At 42.1% G+C, this 19,970-nt stretch overlaps 2 protein-coding genes across 2 annotated transcripts in view; one reads left to right on the top strand and one right to left on the bottom strand.

Moving 5' to 3' along the window:
• The window catches only part of MGLL (monoglyceride lipase), a 99,974-nt gene that overhangs the window by 68,060 nt on the left and 11,944 nt on the right, over nucleotides 1-19,970 (bottom strand). The gene's annotated exons all lie outside the window — the stretch shown is intronic.
• KBTBD12 (kelch repeat and BTB domain containing 12) overlaps nucleotides 9,421-19,970 on the top strand; it is a 41,364-nt gene continuing 30,814 nt past the window's right edge. The window contains exons 1-4 of the mRNA XM_068694521.1: nucleotides 9,421-9,971; nucleotides 10,109-10,490; nucleotides 16,815-16,875; nucleotides 18,201-19,336. Of these exons, the coding sequence (XP_068550622.1) occupies nucleotides 18,267-19,336 (1,070 nt within the window). The 5' untranslated portion in view covers nucleotides 9,421-9,971; nucleotides 10,109-10,490; nucleotides 16,815-16,875; nucleotides 18,201-18,266. The remainder of the gene's footprint in view (nucleotides 9,972-10,108; nucleotides 10,491-16,814; nucleotides 16,876-18,200; nucleotides 19,337-19,970) is intronic.

The raw sequence follows: 19,970 nt of genomic DNA on the forward strand, positions 1-19,970 counted from the left end.
CTGCTGATACAGTGTTGGTCACCTCTATAGGACGAGGATTTTATGACAGAAAATATAATTAAAAGGTGTTCTAAAGGAAAATACTCTTAACTTTGAATTTTAATATGCATAAAAATCAGCTCTAAAATAATCTTGTATTTTTTCTACTGCTGGAATTTTGGGAAGTACCTGCCCATTCCTTTTCTCATTTCCATGACAAACGATGGCTGCATATTCCACTTTACCAACCCAACATCATTGTATCAGGACAAAATAATACAGCAAAAAGCTACAGCTATTCTGTCGTGGTTAGAGTGGTGCTTTATTTTGGTAGCCAAACTGGAAGCACTGACTGGAGAAGAGTTATTATTGTGCCGCCTGGTTTTCTTGCTGCTTTGCAATTGACAAAGCATCATTTATCATGCTTTGCATTCCAATTTTTCTTTGCATGTTTTCCAGCTCATCATAACATAATTATGTTTCTGTTTCTTCCAGCCAGGGGCCGATACTTTCTTTTACTAAGACAACAGCTGCACTGCACAACCTTGATGAATCCCCATAAGGGTAAATGTGTCTGTGGTGCTTGTTTCTGCCTTGGCAACCCAAATGTTCAAGATCTTTTTTATGACAAATGTTGTTTTAAAAAAGCACCCAACGCTGGTGCTTTCATAGCATTTTTCAAAGTTAGGTTTTATGTTGTAATTTAGATTTGAAATATTAAATGTCCTGGCGGGTTTGCAATTTTAAGGCTTCTCTTCTAACATTTCTTTTTTGTAGCGTATAGATTTGTAAATGCTGAGATGGAATTTTATAGGGCCATAATAATTGATATGAAATTTATTTTTTGAATGCAACTGATTTTATGTGTGAGTATCAGCACAACATAGAGGTATGTGTTACGCTCCTAAAAGGCATCGTAAGGCAGCTGTGGTGGTACAGGTGAGTCATGTCCTACCTTGGCCTCCGTTGCTCCAGCCACACTGAAAGGTAAGGGTAAATATATCAGCCTGGTTTATGAACTGCATTAACTACTAGTGTGGAAAATGTCATGGAAGGCATGGTGGTTTTATTATTACTTATTGAGATATATTATTTATCTCTAATTTGGTGCATTGTACCTGAGATTTCGAAGTGATTTCAAAAGGAAGGATATTTTTATTTTGCAAGGGAGAAATCAGAACAGAGACAAATAGGGCTCAATACTGGAGGTCAGCCAAGGGCTGAATCCATTCTTAATGGCTCCCAATTTTGTTTACTCAATTATACAATTACTATTTCCAACCTCATCTCAAAATACAGCATCAGAGTCCCAGGAACAACTCAAGCAGTAACTTTTCAGTCATTAAGGATTCCCTAGATTTACAAGTACAGGGAATACTGTGCCCTGGACAATGTCACGGGACACATGTCTGGACAACTGCATTCTTCAGGGCAAAGTGTTCCCTCCAATTTTGCTTTCTATGCTAATGTCTTGGGTGTTATTACTGCTGCCACCACTGTTTGAAGTTTAACTATATTTCAGGGGTAAAATTACAAACATTTTATACATGAAGGCAAGAGTTTTAGCTTATGATCACTCTTAGTTACATCTTTGTGCTCAGTAAGCTAAGGATGCTTTGGGATGTGTAAGCACAAAAGCATAGGTAGGAATGTTTCAGTTCTGTCCAGCACATTGATTACTGGTGTAATTGGCTGAAGGGCTCTTTGGTGTTGATAGGAAATGTACCTGCTTAGTCAGGGCTAAATTTATCTTCCATCCACAAATCGTGAGTTTTGGCTGTTGCCAGAGAAGGTAGCAGGCTTATTGTTTTGGATATACATTGAACTTATGGATGATGAGAAGAGTTTGCTTTGTGTTATTTCTTCCTTATAACCCCATGGCAAATTCTGGCAGATTCTGCCCATGTATTTTATATATATATATATGTATGTATGTATATTTTCTCATTTATCCTTGGTTTCTCTACTCTGGCCACTCACACACAGTCAACGTAAGGCTGTGTAAGATGTGCATTTTCTTTCTGATTCATGTACAGTAATTACTTCCTAACATCTGCCTAACAGATTTTGTAAGAAAAGTAACTCTGCAAATATTAAAAAAAAAAAAAAATTAATGTATGAAATCTTTGAAATCTCTATTACTGGGTTTTGTTATCCACAGCTGACTGGATTCATTCCCAGCCAGGAAGCTGGTTCAGCAAAACAGCTGCATTAGTTATTTAACTGGAGGCCTGATTCTGCTCTTGCTCACCCTGATGTAAATCAGAAGTAGTACTGGAGAAAGTGAAGAATATCCATCAAGCAAAGAGCATATCAGAGGAGTAGTCAGCATTATGGTATGGAACAACCAGGGGAACTCTAGCATTTATTCTGCTTTCCTGGTACAGGAACTGCATAGTGTCCTACAACAACCTTCCACCAAGCACACAGCTCACTCCTGGCACTATTCTCGTGTACATGCACTGCGGTAGCACCAAGCAGACAAAAAAATAAGGCCATGTTGTGCTCAGTGTTGCAACTCAATACCACAAATTCACATGTAACTTACTCTGTAGTAAACACCATGTTCACTACTGTTTGCATCTGGTTCTTAATTGTTCCCTCTCAGTTATTTGATTTTTACAGTATCTGCTACAAATTACTTTACAGCTCCTAGTGCAGGAAAATATGCTCATTGGTTTTCCTCCTAGGCTGAACTGATGCATACAAAGATTAACCCAAAAGCACACTTTGGGAAAGAGGATGTCAAATGAGAAGCAATACAGTAAAAAAGAGGATAGAACATCCATAAGTACCTGAAGTATTTCATACAATATTGTATCTCAAGACAGCAAAAGATTGGTACCAGAGCCTCATGTGCTTTGGAGATGGACATCTTCAATCCTCCAGGCCTTTAACAGCCTGCCTATTTGATTGTATTGCAAAGTTACAGCATGTGCTGGTAATAACATCCAAAGCTACCGTATTTCGGTGTTCTTCCCCCAGTCCTCAGCCTGCTTCCCCCAGCACAAGATATTTGTAATATCTTGGATACAACCTTTGATTCTCTTGTTTGTTTCTCTTGGTTTTGTTTGTGCTTTGGAGTCCCAAGCATCTGCAGTGGCTGTGGGCTGGTAATATCAGTGCAAATACCCTATGCAGACCTATCAGCAGGGTTCCCTGAACTCCTGTACATAGGAATCTTATAGTTCCCAGCAGTCTGCTTTGACACCAGCACCTGTATTGATTTTACTTGTTGAATTTTCCTGGTACATTACTGAATCTTCTCTGGAGTTACAGCAACTGCCTTTTGTAGAAATCTAAGGTTTGGAGATGCTACCCTTCCAGGCAGGAAGGAAGCACTCGGCTTCTATATGAAGGCACATGCATTAAACACCCTAATTCCCAAACCTTGGAACATTTTGAGGAAGAGGACAGCAGAAGAAAAGCCACAACATGTAGCACCTGAGCCACACCTGTGCCATGATGCCTTTATGAGACATGCTGGGCAAGGCACGTGTCCTGAGTCCCATCCTGAGATCCATACCCAGCACCTGAGCTCCTGCAGTCACGTAGTTACAGCAGTTTAAAACAAGGATAAACTTCCAACCTTTGATGTTGTGGGACTCAGTCTGAAATGTGACAAGGGGAAACCAAGCCAGTGATATCAGCCTGAGACCAAGGTCTCCCTCTTCAGGCAAGTCTCTGCTGTGGCTCTTCTGTTTCCACTTTTGCCCTCCAGTTTCAAGGTTCTCCAGCAATATGTTCTGCAACCAACTGGGATTTCGGGGCAAATTCAGTAAGATTAGAAGTATATCCTGCTGCTGCTTTGCGATCTGTCAACATGAATGATTCATTCAACACTGAACCCCTTGGCCATTCATATCTATATGATGATCAAATATATTTTTAATTATCAATCTGAGGTAATTTTTTTTCTTCATACTAGACAATACCCAACTGTATTGTAAGAGCTGTTGGGAGCAAGCCAGAGAATTTGGCAGCAAGACATGGAACATTTGGGCTTTCGACACTTAGGAGCATATGGAAAGAGGTTTGGAAAGGTGCCACATGGGGTGTTACTTGGAAGATGCTACATTTCTTCATCGTTTTTTGTGGACAGAAGAAATTTCACTTTTTTGAAGGATCCTAATTCCTGTTCGTTTTCTATGATGTACTGCTGCTCTGGAACTAACCACTACGTTCAGTAGCAAATCAGCTGCATGTTTATGGGCAGCTGCAGATGGGTAATTATACAGGTGACAGTATTACAGATCTTCCCAAGTTCTTACCTCCAAATTCATGAGATCCCTCACAGCTGAACACAAAAGGCTACAGTCTGGTGACTCAGACTACGGAGGGAATGAGGATGCGTGGTTCCTGGCCTGAGCCAGGATGTGTGCCTCTTGCTGAGGACAAGGCCCTGTGAGGTGGTCCATTATTCCTGCTCCCCCTGCGGCCAGCTGTCCCCCCATCACCACAACACCCATGGACAGATGGGCACTTTGGGCTGTCCTCCTTTGGCACGTACTTTCATCAGGTGGGAATGGGAGAGAGGAGCCACCTCCAGATGAATGTTGAGGAGTGGACATCCAAGTAGCAGCAGCATCTTTGGGCCACGTTAGGGACAAATGTCTCATGCCTATGACAGGAGAAGTCCACTTCTCTCAGAGTTATTGCCTCTGTTTGTCAGAAAAGCCATGCATACTTTCCTTCATATGTTGGTAATTCATTTGCCATAACTGCTGCTTAGGAACATGTTTTCATGCATTTTTTTGTGGCATAATTGTGCATTAGGTATGGGGCTGAAGCAAAGGCAGAATTTATTGGAATACGCAAACCTACATATGTTGTCTTAATTTGCGCTATTGGCACATGAGCCCTGCAGCTCAATGAATTAATCTCTCCAACTGGTAGGAAAGCTCCATCATCATCTTGGTTCAGCAATGAGGGACAAAGGCCAAGAGATCTGCAGGGGCTTTTAAGAAGTGATAAAGTAACAGCAGTAAGAACTATGGTCCCTGTTTGTGTCCTGAGCAATAAAGCACCCAGCTCTGCCGGGACTACATCTGGACAGCAGGACGGAGGCTCTTCAGGGTTTTTCCCTCAATGCTTGTCCACTGTAGCTCAGACCAGGGCAGGCCACATCTCTTTTTTCCCCGTGTGTGCTCTTGTTTCCTTCCTGGTGCAGGTGTAAGGGTGGTGGGAGGAGGTGTGTGCCCAGCTCCCCTCCAGCCTGGGTGTGTGCTCATATCGGGGAGCTGGGAGCTGCCCTCAGACCCTGAGCTTTGGTTCCAAACTGAGTGTTTCTTGCCCACGTGGCCACTGGTGCTTTTTCACTTGCATTTTCATGTCACAGTTCATTTCAACACAGGACAAGTTCCTGTTATTTCTTTGCTAAAGGCATGCTGGGAGTCACTACAGTATCTCCAGGCTATGAAAGGGATGAGCGAAGGCTAAGAAAGTGACATCCAGGAGCAGGGGCTGAGAGCACGAAGGAATTGGTGACCAGATGGAGGAAGGAGCATTTCCTCTGAAGGAATTCAAAGCCCTGTGGCAATAGCTCTTGAGGATTGACCGTGCAGGTCAGGAGAGCAAAAAAGACAGGAAAAAGCTGAATCATCTGAATGGGATTTATTTTAGAATGAAACCCCTGCATTCCTGAATAAAAGCTGGGACCAATCTGGTGAGTTGGGAGCATTTTTTTAGCCACGTATCCTGTGGCCGTGGCATTTCTGAACCAGCTAAATTCTAACTTACAAGGTTTTTAGTATTTTATTTCTTCTTATAGGACATGTAAGCCTGACAAACATTACAGTTATTTTTTTCTACTCTGTGTGGCCACAATGGCTTCATGTCCTGCTATTCTGGGTATGCAGTTCCCTTCCTGAGTTTCAATTTTTATCTCCATTTAGAAATCTTCTTTTTGACCCTAACATGGTTATGTCCATAATTTTCTTAGCGACACTAAAAGCCTATAAACTAATGTACAGAACAGCATTTCCACAACCCCCATCCAGTTACATGCTTCTTTGCATCTGCATTCCCATCTCTACAGATCTAAGAGAAGAACAAATTCTCTCCTATCAGCCCATTCCTTCTGTCTGATTAACTGGCTGCTATCAGGGGTTTTCCTTTGCACTGCTACAGCTTCATTTCCAGAGAAAGAAACCCGGTGGATGTTAAGCTCCCGGACTGTGGCACCACTGAAAAAAAAAATAAATAATCATCTTTCTGTTTCTACCAAAGGGCTGGCAGTGCGTTCTCAGTCAGGCTGCTCTGAAAATCAGCAGCTATTTGCCTGAAGGCATCAGGCAGTGCAGTGTAACTCAGCAATAACTGCTTGTCGGGGGATCAGGAGGGAAGCCCCACAAGAAAGGCTGTAGGTGCAGGAGCACTGGTGAGCAGTTCAATTCGGGGGCTTTCTGTGGCCTTTTGTTTTTTAAGGTTGCCTGAATTTGTTGAAGGCTCTTTCATTTAGGCGACAGAAAGGCCTACAAATTAAGCAACATCTAGCTCCTAATGTGTGAAACTGCAATTTGCATACATCACGGCAGCTGCTGAGTCGGCCCTTATTACCTCCGCTGGAGTGTTAATTTAGCCTCAACTTTCTCATTTATTTAAATGAGAAAGCAGCGGGTGGCTGGCATGCCACATTATCCATGAGGCAACCTGGGATTCAGGTTGACAGAGCCAGGAAGAGCTTTCAATTCAGAGGGCCTGCAGGGGTGCTGCTCCCTGGGCTGGTGGACACAGGCAAGCCCGGGGTTGCCCTTGCTCTGCTCTAAAGGTCAGCACTAGTCCTAAGGAAAAAATAAATCAGTGTTGTGTTTGGACTGAAAAAAAGAGATAATAGGATTAAAATGGATTCTCTGGTCAAGTAAATCTGTTTTCCCTGTATATATGTATTCAAACTGAGATGGTGTATGTGGATATGATAACCAACACACCATAACTGGCTGTAGCAGAAGGCACACACAACAACCTCCACTTGCAGAGCACCTTGTGAAATGAGGTTCAGCACGGTGATCAGGACCTGAATGCACCCCAGCTCCTCGCCCAGCTTGGAGGATTTTGGAGCCCTCCCTGCCCACCGGGAGGAGGCAGCAGCTGTGTCCCCGAGGTGCCATGGCCAGCCTGCAGGCACTCAGTGCACGGCTGGCACAAGTGGATGAGCTGACATCACAGGACTACTCGCGTGCTGAAAGTAAAGCAAGATACCAGTCCCTGAGTCAGAGGCTGTCTTACACTCCAGGAAAAGAAAATACGTTCTGCACCAGGAAGGAGAGGATTAAGTCCTAGAAACAAGAAATTGGCCATTCCCAACTAATTCTAGGAACAAATGTAAATGTTGGAGCAATATAGAGCTTCTTACTGCCTCACCAGGGGGGGTTGCTGGCTCAATGCCGACATTTTTCCATTTTGCTTGGCACTGAACCCTCCCCAGCCTTGTGCCCATGTGCCTGACACAAGCGCAGGGCTGAGGCACCTGGGGGTGTGGAGAAATGGCTGTGCTGGGGAACACCCACAGGCACAGAGCCATGTGCAAGGGAATGGTTTTGCACCACTGGTTAATGAAGCATCTGTATGCATTTGTCAGCAGAGCCAGGGCAAAATTACAGAACCATGGCGAGAGAGAAAGAGGAGATAAGCTCAGCTCCATGCGTTGGTTGCAGCATTTCAGTCACAACAAAGGAAAACGGTGCCCCGAGCTTAACCAAGCTGATGTAGATCTCTTCTAAAGCTCAGCTCTAATTGACTGTGTCTTGTGTGCCCACACACTGCTAGCCACGATGCAGCCTCGCCTATGGACAATTTGCATGCACACCACATAATTACCCATCAAAACAGGTTTTCTCCTTTTGGATGAGCTGTAAAGGCCATGTATCTGTTCCCAAAATCAAAGCACACCCTTGGAAACTGGCGGGACTTTTGCCTAGCAAGGCAGTGTTTTTCCAGTAGGTTAATTACAGGATGTTGAGATTCAGAATGGGATTTCTTTGTTCATGCAGCTCCAGAAGGTACGGCACGGCTGGTGCCACGCAAAACTTGTTCTAAGACGTTAAGTTCAACATATATTTCCAAAACACCGATATAGTCACATCAAACGTCTCTCACACCTACTTCTTATCATTGTTTTAAAATTTGCTGTTAAAAGATCATGAGTTTGTTGTATTGCCACAGATATTTTCCATTTGCCATTAGCTTAACCTCGTTCAGCAAAACTTTTGTCTTCGCCCACTTCTCAGCCATTCATTTTTGTAAATCAAAATCACCATGACAACAGATAATGATATTAGAACAAAGGGATTGTGACTTAATTACATGAAGAAGGTGGAAACGGGGTTGGCTTACAGCAGAGAAAGCTTCTATTTCCATCAGACCTAGCCCAAGCCTGATTCACCGCTGCGTTACTCCACTTGTGCAGTCAGAAATTGCTCCTGGCAGTGGAGGGTCCCAGGCTGGCTCAGGGCTGCCCATTAATTCAGGGAATTAACAAGAGGAATGTTCAAAGTTTTGTGAACAATAAAAAGGAATTTGTCTTCAAAAGTGCTAGTTAGCATTTTTGTGAAGCAGGCTCATTACATTAGCTGAAGAAATGTACTCATAAAAGAAACATCGTTATTATTATGGTAGCAGAGTGGTTTCGTATAAATAAAATTTATTACATATATGTTCCACGTGAACCATCGTGGTGCTATAAATTGTTCCACCTAACAGGAGAACAATGCAATTTAGGGGATATGGTTCATTTTTATCATAGTTGTGGCATTTCATCAGTTCACTGTTCCACCCTGGCTTCTGTGAAAACTATAGTATCAGATTGGGCATTTTTATTTCTAAGATAAAGCTGAACATTTAATAAGAACAATCTGGGAGTTTAGGCAGTATATATCTTTGTAATCTGATCTATTGAGTTTTCTGACATGAGTAAAGTTTAATCATGTTGATTTTTTCCTTTGTTTTGTAAACAATTTATGTGAAATAGGCTTTTTAAAACAATGTATATCTTAATTTTCACCCTAAAACAAACTAATTGCTCTTAACAATTGAACATTACTGAACACTCCTCTCACCACTTTTGAAAAAGCCCTATAATAAAACCATCAGACTAAAAATCTAGATAAGGAAATACATTTCATTTTCAATTTTCTCAGAAGCTATTATGATCAATCAACCAATTAGTTCAGTGAATAAATAAATTAATGCCATTTAAAAAAGAACATTCTGAAAACCCCTTAATGTCTTTCTCAACTAAAAGTATAGGCTCAACATCAATCAATTTTATAACCCTAATTTTTGCTTAATCTTTTTTCCATCTTTGCTTAAACATATGGAGATATAAATAGTTTATTATGGCCCTCTTGATTCCCCTTTAATTTACGGAGTACAACACTATCGGAAGAGATCTGCAGCTGATGTAAATCAGCGCAGCCCCATTATTCTGGACCAATTTGGTGGGTCTGTTTCTGATTTACATCAGCATAAACAAGAAGACACTCAGGCCTTACGTCTGATTAAAAATATGTAGATAACACTTCTATGCAGTCAGGAATCCTTTCTCCAAAAGCTGTCAGCCTTTGTAGAAAGAAATGCTTGTTTCCCTTGAAAAGTGACATTTTACAAGCAATTCCAGCTCTTAACGAGGAGAAGAAAGTTTGGGGAAAATCCCAGCTGTAGAGATAGTGGTCTTGATTTTGAGTGTGGCTTAAATGGGGTGAGCTAGCAATTTGGTACCCCAAATTCAGCAGTGAACTTGGAGTCACCCTGGCCATTGCCTGTGCTGGCACTGCTCCCTGTACCACGATCAGCTGTGGCACAGCACTGTGCCTGGTGTGGGGATGGGGATAGCATGCAGCAACAAGGAGGATCAGGAGAAGAGAGGAACAGAGCAGGGCTACCAGGCCTACAGGAGCCTCCATGTCTGCAACATCAGCACTGTGAAGGGAGAGGTTTCTTCTCTCAACCTGTGCTGAGTACAAAGAGCCAGATCTCCAATGGATGGATCCCAGGTATATCTGAGGGGGGAATTTAAACTTTCCATATTGTGGGTAAAAAATTGCCTAGATCCAAATAAGGATCTAGGTCTGGGAGGAATCCTGCCCTCTCTCAGTAATGGTAAAGCCCCCCTTTGTGTGTTTTCCTCCAGGGAAGGCTGGGAGAATGGGATAGGTCCACATCCACCACCTGGTCTTCACCATCATCTTCTGCCCCTGCGGCAGGGCAGGAGCTGTACCATTGCACAAGGACCCCTCAGTCTGAGATTGCTGAGTCTGGCCAGCAGCCATCCAGCCAGCACAGGGGCAGGAGAGCAGCATCAGTGCCAGTCGGCTGAGTCCCTGCATGCCCCCGCGCATGACATTTGAGCAGCTCCATGTCCCAGCCAGGAGCCCAGCTCGGTCTATTCATAGCCCCAGCACCTCGCCGTGCACCAGCAGCCCTGCTGCTATGTGCGATTTGTTTCCCTCCCTTTTGAGCCCTGTCTCGCCCACGCAGCCTCACAGACACCTGCCGCTGCCGGCGTCAGAAAGGTACGTGTTAAATCTTTCCCCAGCTCGGAGCAGGATGGAGAAGGAAGCTCGATGCTGATCAGGGTGGGCACCATGGCAATGCCAGGGCTGCTTTGGGCTGCTGGGTGCGTGGGCACTTTGTGGGCAGGAGTGTCTGGGTGTAGGGCTGGGGAAACACATGAGAATGTCAAGTGATGGAGCCTCTGCACAGCAATGCAGGGTCTGCTGCAGGCAGTTGTGTGGCAGGGAGGATGTAGGACCCATTGCTTACTGTCTGGTGGTTCCAGAACTGAAGCCCTCAAAGTATTTTACACCTGCCATCCAGGTCAAAAAGGAGACACGAGATTAAATACAAACAAGGTTAGGATGGGAGCCCACAATCAACATGGGGTGTGCTTGCAGCTAGAAGGGGTTTGCCAGCAGGGTGGAAATAGGGTGCAGGGATCCTGGTCTGTGTCTGGGGTGCTTTGTGCCCCCAAAAGGCTGCAGGCATCTGCCCTTGCTTCCAATAGGAAGCATGGAGAAGGTCCTACCTCTCCCATCACCATATCTATATGTGTCTGGGATTTATCCTTACATCAAGAAGTTGAAAATGTTTCAGAGGGGACTGCAGATTTAGCACGTATCAGATATGTGTGAGTCCAGGGGCCATTTTGGGTCTGTTGCTCCCTTCTTCCCATGGGTTTGCTGTGAACTTTCTTTTCTGTGGGAAAGGACGTACCCAGATACTGGCTTGGTAGTGACTGAAACTGAAACTAGAGAAATTTATGGGAAAGGCTGGATTTGAACAGTAAATAAAGCAGTGCTGATGTCAAGCTCTAAGGGTTTACAACACATAATTTATTTTAATTTCACTATTCAGTGACAGGGATACTAAGGTTTCACATGCTAGTATTTGCTAACTAAACAGACACAAACTTTGGAATTTTATGTAAATATTGGCGATTACAGTTCACAATTTTTCTGCTGTAAAAATACAGATAGAGTTTAGTCTGCACTACATGGTTAAAACGTTTCTTTTAATTGTAATATAGTCCAATCATAAAAGCACAGTATGATGTAATTGTTCCAGAAAGTAAGCCTTTCCTATACTCTCCAGTACGGTTAGAATAAATCAAAGTGAGAAACTTCTAAGACCAGTGCCAGGCTCCTGAAAGAGCTAATAAAATATATTTTAGAAATACATTTCCCTCCTGCTGACCTCTATCATTGAATGCATAAAAAGCTTGTGCATCCTCCTTCTGTGAATGAGCACTGTGCCATTTCAATTAGTTTTGATGTGTAAGAAAATGATTTGCTCATACAAACTCTAAAAGGAAAGGGCCCTATATGTACGTATTTAGTTTCTATTCTTCTTGTGCAATTAATGCACATAATTGCCTCAGGCTGGGGTTTGTTTGTAGGGAGTTGTTTGTGGACAGAGCCACATCCATTTTCTACTTGGATCATGGGATTCTTTTGACTGACTTCACTGAGCTTAGAATCAGATGAAAATTAAGGTCAGGTGAAGGTATATTTGAAAAGATGGCCCATGGGGTCTTTCATTTTCAGCTTCTTTGATTATTATTTTTATATGAATCTACAATGGCTTAAGGAAAAAAAAGCCTAGTATTTGCAAAGATAAGATCAATATTAATCCAATCCCACATCTAGGCCTCTGTCTTGGCAGTAAACGGAGCTCAAATTGACAAATCCTTCTAGAACCATAAACTACACAAGCACTTTGAAAGTTGATCAAAGCATCTTCAGGTCTCTGATGGTCAAACCCACTCCCAAAGAGTATCAGAAGCTTTGCAGGCTGCCTAAAATCTCATTGCTCGGTGTCCAGCCTCTTCTAGCCTGGTGACACTTAAGTCACATTTTATTTTTATTTTAAATGAAGAGCATCAAAATGAGGAAGAAAAGATATAAACTACTGAGAAAAGACCAAGTTGTGTCAGATGTGGCAATGTGAACAGAGATGACTTCAAGTCTGCTGACAGTGGGATGCCTACAGAGCACAGGCACACACCCATGGAACACCACCCTTGCACAACTGTCTGTCTTTGCTGCTCTGAAGTCAGCAGCTTTTCTGCACTGAGAGCTCCCACCTGCAGCACTTGCACACTGTAACCTGCTAGGAAAGCTCTTGCGGGCATGCCCAGCACTGAATTCTTCAGCAGGAGCTGGCTCGTGCTTGGCTATCATAAGACTTCTGATGGCCTTGGCTCAGGCTCCTCTGTATCAGATGGGATGTGAAAACAAATAAGGTGCCACAGGGTCTGAAGGAGAAAAATAGTTAAAATCTCTCTCAGGAGTACTGCCATACTTCATCTCATGAAGGCCAATGGCATGATTTGATCTGCAGTGTTCACGGTTTCAAACCCTTACAGTTCCTTTTTCCCTTCCAGCAATAAATCAGATCAGATTATCTGAAACACACTTGCTATAGGGCTGATCCTGGGAGATGGACAGGGCTGAGCAAAGAGAGTTATTTTTCTGTTATCAGTGGGAAGGAGATCACGTCATCTGGCAAACATTTTCAAGCAAGTTTGGGCTGAAGTTCTCCCATTAAAAATGATGCAGATGCTTTAGTTACGAAATTACAGTGAACTTAAATGGGACTTGGACTTTTAAATTCCTTGGATGCCTTTGAAAACATGGAAATCCTAAATCTCTAGGCAACTAGTGACTAGTAGAATACTGAAAACTTCAGAGAAGGTATCCTGGCTGATGGTAGTTATGGTGGTGTATGAGATGCCTCTAAACACTGTATGCCTAATTGTCACAGGGAAACATTTATTAAGAAATATGTGCCTGTATACGCTCTCAAAAAATATAGACAAATTCTATAAAAAGAATTGGATGTTTTCCCACTTAAATGCTCTTCTACAAGTTCCTATATTTTTATCTGGCCAGAATGGATGGAAATCATTGAAGAAATAATATATAAGTCAAAGCAAGTAGTAAGTGTTCCCTGAAACTGTGAGAGACCTTTTCAGGACAGCTCTCTTGCTATATTTCCCAGTTTGACCACCAATAACGATTATTTAAATGTGCTTTTTCAGCCAGTTGGGCATCTAACTTGCATTGATTTAGTCAGTTGATTTAATCACAATTTGTTTCTAATGATATCATGTGGGATCGTATCAGTAACTTCACTCAAGACAAAGTATCTAATTAATTCTCTATTATCACTAAAAAAAAATAAAAAAAAAATGAAGAAAATAAGATTGGACTGACATAATTTGCTCCTGATAAATAGGTGCTATAGCTGCTTTTATCACCTTATTGCCCTCTGATTGCCTTCTTATAATTCAATTTCTTCCGGCATCTTCCCAGGTATCAGAAATAGGCAAGTTGGTTTATAATTCCCCAGAATCCTCCTTTCAGTGGCTTATTCTTTTTATATATTTTCCCTGTATCAAGATTAGCGTTATTATTTGCTCTTCCTGAGTACTGGGAGGTCTTTTGTGTGGTTCAAAATCTCAATCTTAAATGCCAGCACAGCCTTCACAATTAAGCACCCAGATTATAACATGATTATCATCTGGGTGTTGATTTCTGCCTGGCTGTGGCTGTCAGCCAAATGTCATAATGCACACAATTAGCAGATTTGCTTCCCGGCTCACCGATAACAAAGGAAGCACAAATAATTCATAGGCAGAGGCACCGGTTCTTTGATGTGACTGAACTCTGATCCGCTCAGCACCTGAAGGGAGGCAGGCTGAAGACAGGGCAGCCTCATTAAAGCGGAAAATAATGAAAAAAGGCAAGGAGGAAGAGGAGGAGGCGGGAGTGCCCCATGCCGGGCGCTGTGACCTCTCCTGGGCTGGGTCCCGCAGCTCCCACCCTCCTGCCACGGCATGGGGACAAGCAGATTCCTGGGCACAGAGGGAGAGGCAAGGAAAATCTATGTCCCAGACCAAACCACAGACAAAATAATGTCTCTAATTACAAGGTAGCTTTTTTTTTTTTTTCTTTTTTTTCTTCCCAGAGGTTAAGGGAAATTCCTGATGAGACGCTTCCATCTGGTTTACAGTCCCCTTGCACTGGGGCAGTTCAAAGAGGCTGCAGTGTAACTGAGAATCGAGGACAGCGTTTATTTATAGTCTGATGGCCTCATAAAAGCTGTAGAGCGGAGCTCACAGCAGTGTACTTATTTATGTTTTAAACTACTCATGCAGCACCCTACTGCCTGGCAAAACGCGTGCTGTAGCTCCTGCATAAAATTATATATGGCTCTTTATAAGGTTCATGATATAAAGGTAAAAAAAAAAAAAAAGTGATATTAGACTAACATGAAAATAAAAGTAGCAGCCAGAAGTGGAGGAAAATTAACAGCATGGCTCTAAAGTAAAGTAACATTAAATGAAGATTTGCACCTGAATCCATTTTTCAAAATAGAAGAAAGAAATATCCAAAAACTCTGAAGAAGGCAATAACTCTGTTTTTAGCTCCTGGTGACATTACAAAGGATCTGAGCCTTGCACTGGGGTTGTTATAATGACAACCCAGCCTCTGGCACAATCTCTGTATAGTGTTTCACTGCAAATTATATTTGTATCACATTTATCCTTTCTTTTAATATCAATGTACCATCTCTTTGCTCTGTAACCCAGAGGGGAAAGCAAAGCAGCACCGTTTCATTATTACCCTTTAATAGTCTTTCCAGTGATATACGGGAGAATATTAATATCTTTCCAGTGACCTCACCTAAACACTGCTAAAAGCCAGGAAGGGAGTGACAAGTTTGCAGCTAATGCAGGGGGATGAAATTCTGGTTGATGAAAGGATTTCACCCCTGGGTTTTAATCCTGGTTTCTTTTTAACCTTTTAGCTCCAGTTTCCTCAGGGTGGAGGCTCCTTGCAGCACTCAGCCCAGGGAGGAGGTGGTGGGCACGGGTCAGCCCCAGGAGAGAGGAGGCACAGCAACAACCACACACAGGCTGCATGGGGAGGATGCTTGGGCTCTGCTCCCTCCAGCAGCTTCATGGGCGGTAGAGGAGAGCACCCCGCACCAGGTGCAATGCCCACAGTCACCTGGTGATGGATGTAGGCTTTCTGCCTTATGTAAGCTGTGCCTGAAGTCGTACATGAATGGTGCGAGCTACCCTGTGCTTAAAGACTCCTTTTACTGCTGCCTTACTGGAGGAAGTAATGAGAAAAAAGCTGTAAGCCTGTTGTGCTAGATATCCAAATCACTGTTAAACGAGCACATACAAGTCATAAATCTGCTAAACTGTGTAATCAAAGACAGTGTTGCTCTTAAGAAAGCTAAATTAATGGTGAAAGAAAATTCAAAGTTGACCAGCAAAGGAAGCGAAATTTTAACTCAGTTCTACCCGCTGCTTCTTCCTGATATGTATAAAAGTCTGGAAAAGATGGTGATGATTAATCATCTTCCTTGTTCTTCACATTAGAAATGCACATTTTGTCCATTACAGAGAAGCTGGAGGATGTGTGAAGTTATGGCATCACAAAAGAGAAAGAAGAGAACTTGATCAGTTTGGAGGAAAAAGCTTGGTTAGTTCAGATTGCTAAATCTGATTGGAGTCTTGTCTGTAGTTAACTCTTCAATTGAGTTATAGAATTAATACCCTGGTTAAAACACTACAGCTCATTAGCTTGAGATATGTGTGTTCATGACACATGATCTTTGAGACACAGTGTAGTTTCTTTATCAAAATACAGTGAAAATAAAACACTGCAAAATAATAAAACAGCAAGAGGGGAAAACAACAAAGTGGTCATCTGATTACCACAAAGGATTAAAAACAGAACAGTTTCTGTTTCAGAAAAGGCTTCTATTGACTGTAAAACAAAACACATTCTACATTTTGGAGGTACCATCACTCTATTTTTGTACTAAACTTATTGTCTTTGATTGATTTTAAAGAATACCATAAGAAGAGCTTAGAGCTTGGCCCACATTCAAACCATAAAGTTTGTATTTTGTCTTCCAAAACCATTTTTTAAAGTCTGGTAATATCCCAGATTCATTTCTCAGATGTGTTGCTTCTAGTTCCAAATTTGGAATATGGAAAGAAAAGATAAAATCAAGGAAATGTTAGTCATTAAGCATGCCTGGCTTTTAATTTAGCATTCAAAGTGAGGAATCTATTTAATTTGATAAAACAGAATGATCACTACTTCCAAAAACAACTGAACATCTAAAAGACTAGGTCTGAGATTGATAATATAGCCGCAGATTTCCTTTTCACCTGGAAAATAACTATAATACTTAGGTCTGTAGAAAAAAACGGGACTGCTTGAGAGGTAGATTTCAAAGAATTTCATATAATTATTTTTTATGTTGAATGCATATATCTTTAATAAAAATAAGACTGATCTTTGTGTTTTCAGGATTTGAGAAAGCCAGTTCAACCTGTCGTACGCGATCCTGATCCTGCAAACATCTAAGCTGGTGAGGAATGTTACTCGTTTGAGTGGTCCTATTAGGCGATTCAGACCATGTTGCAAATGTGTTTCAAACATGGTTATACCATGGCTTTAGGACATATCTGTGGGGCAGTGATTCATGACATGGTTCCTTAATGCATTTCTGCAACAGAACTGTCTCATTACCACATTAGAGACAAAAACTGCTAAGGACTGTTATCCCTGAAGTGATGGGTAAGCATTATTCTCTTATTGACAGCTTTACCGCTGCAGCCAGCTAATCTGAAAGCTCATGAGGTTCACTAAAGGGCCCCAAATCCCCGACAGAAATAGGACCGTGAACTTCCTTCTGTTTTCCCCAGTAAATAAAAATAGAGGGAGTATGTAAATAACTGCAATCCAAATAAAATCCCATTTAAGGTTACAGTAAGTGAAACCCAAACTCAGTGAATGTGCAGCACTTCAGCATCCCACTGAAAGACAGGAGAACAGCTGGAAAGCTGGTCCCTGTTTACTGATCCTTTATTTATCCCAAAGCAAGCCAGTAGCAACTCTGTAGAAACCAGTGACCTACACCTTGAGGTGAAAGAGTAACCAACCTGGCTATTTATTTAGATCAAATGGCTTCCTGCCCATCATTCTCCCATATTTCAGGTGTGGAAGCTCTCTGCCCACAACACCTTCTTGACCAAGGTCCTTTCTTGTCTTTAAGGCTGGGGAGGAAGCTACCAGTAAAGCAGGGAGCAATGAGGCGGCTTTGCAGGGCTGTAAGCACCGGGCATTTGAATCAAAACCATTCTGCCCCTGTAAAACTCCAGTGAACTGGGTTGCACTATAGTGGCTTTATTTCCCACCCACTTTGCAGCAATGTAAATGACTGTAAAAAGTATGAGAAAAGTCTAAAGTTCTGGCTTCCTAGTCTTGTAAAAGCCTTTCTTAAAGTCTCAGTTCAGGAAAAACTCCTAATTTGAGAGTAGCTAAACTGAAGAGGCACTGCTTCATTCTCCTGTTGAACCTGAGGGGGATGATGAAAATGTAAGGTACTTGCAGCATCTAACCTGTGGGCTAATTTCTGTCAGGTGCGTGTGAGAATACACAAAAGCTTGAATATCCGAGAGACTGGGGCATGGGGAGAGGGAATATTGAATATTAAAGATAATTTGGAGTACTGATTATTTATTTATTTTTGTCCTGGAGATATTGAGCATGAATTTTTACCATAATTTAACTTACTCTTGTGTATTACTGATTTATGTCACACACCACAGAATGACTTATCTTTAGATATGAACAGCAATATTCTTTTGCGCAAGAATTTGTTGAATAACAGTGCTATTCCTCTAACTCTAGAAACATTCCTGATGAAGGTCCTGGATTCCAAGGAGATTTAAAAAAAAGAGACTTTTGAGATCAACCATGGATTGTAAGACGGAGGAGAAGAGAAAGCAGCACCATAGCTTGACTTTGTTGGAACAAGTAAAGAGAATGAAGGAATCAACAGAGATAGTTGATGTGGTGCTAGTTGCAGAAGGTGAGAAATTCCCCTGCCATAAGGTGGTCCTGGCTGCCTTCAGTCCTTATTTCAAAGCCATGTTTACCTGTGGCTTGGCTGAGTGCACCCAAAGAGAAGTGGTGCTGTATGACATCTCTGCAGAGAGCGTGTCCGTGATACTCCACTACATGTACAGCGCGGATTTGCACCTCACTAACCAGAACGTGCAGACTGTTGCCCTGGCTGCGTATTTCATGCAGATGGAAGAGGTTTGCAATGTGTGTCAGAAGTACATGATGGACCACATGGACGCTTCCAACTGTGTGGGCATCTACTACTTCGCAAATCACATTGGGGCAGAAGATTTATGTGATCAGGCGAAGAAATACCTGTATCAGCACTTTGCTGAGGTGAGCTTACAGGAAGAAATATTAGAGATTGAAGTCCAGCAGCTGTTGTCTCTCATAAAATCAGATGACCTGAATGTTTCCAGGGAGGAGAGCATTCTGGACCTTGTCATTAGATGGGTAAACCACAGCAGAAAGTCACGGGTAGAGTACCTTATCGAGCTCCTGAAACAAGTGAGACTGGTGCTTGTCAGCCCATCCTTTCTCGTGGAAGCCCGCAAAAGGAACACCATGATCCTGTGCAATTCAGAATGTAATGATATGTTTGAGGAAGCGCTGAAAACCATCAAGCTAGTCAGCCAACCTTCTCTCAGCCTGCGATATGGCATGGAGACGACTGATCTCTTACTCTGCATCGGCAACAATTCCCTTGGCATTAGGTCAAGGCATGGGAGCTACGCAGATGCCAGTTTTTGTTATGCTCCTGCAACAAAAAAGACTTATTTCATTTCCTCTCCAAAGTACGGAGAGGGTTTAGGAAGTGTTTGCACTGGTGTTGTCACTGAGAATAATGATATTATTGTGGCAGGAGAGGCCAGCGCCGCCAAAATGTCTAGACAAAAAAACAGGAACATCGAAATTTATAGGTGTGTACCCTCTGTCAGAGAATTTCCCTAAGATTTATAAATTTTATATTGAGCTGATGTTTCTGAGATCAAGAAAAGACCATTAGACAAAATGTTCATTACCTGAAAGTTTTCCCAGAGATTTTGGATACTTTAAGCAATTTGTCACAACTGATCTTCACGGTACAAGGAATTATATATATACAACCAAGTCTTCATGCTTTTTCTCCTGGAAGGAGGAGGGTTTACTGCAGTGGCATCTCTGTGCAAATAGCCTTGATTAGATCCTTCTTCGATGTACATGGATCTTATATTCTCTAACTTAAATCTCAACATTTTCCTAGGATTTTCTTTTCATGGTCATTAGTGGGGGTAAATGAGTCAAGCAAAAGTCCCAAGGAGTCCAGTAAGCTGAAGATAACACTCTTCTCTAAAAATGCCACACCAATGAAAGCTCAGAGATGAAAAGATAATAATCAATAATTTAAAGTTCATTGTATTTTACTCATGTCTTTTTCAGGTTAGCCCATTTTAAAGAAAACCAGAGCTTTTCTGGATTAAAGACAAAATTAAAAAATAACATTTTCAAATATAGGTATCTAAATTTAAGGAAAAAAATCCCTACCAAGATAGACAAAGTGGCCTTATTTTCAGC

Source organism: Anas acuta, chromosome 11 (genome assembly GCF_963932015.1).
Source record: "Anas acuta chromosome 11, bAnaAcu1.1, whole genome shotgun sequence".
NCBI lineage: Eukaryota > Metazoa > Chordata > Aves > Anseriformes > Anatidae > Anas > Anas acuta.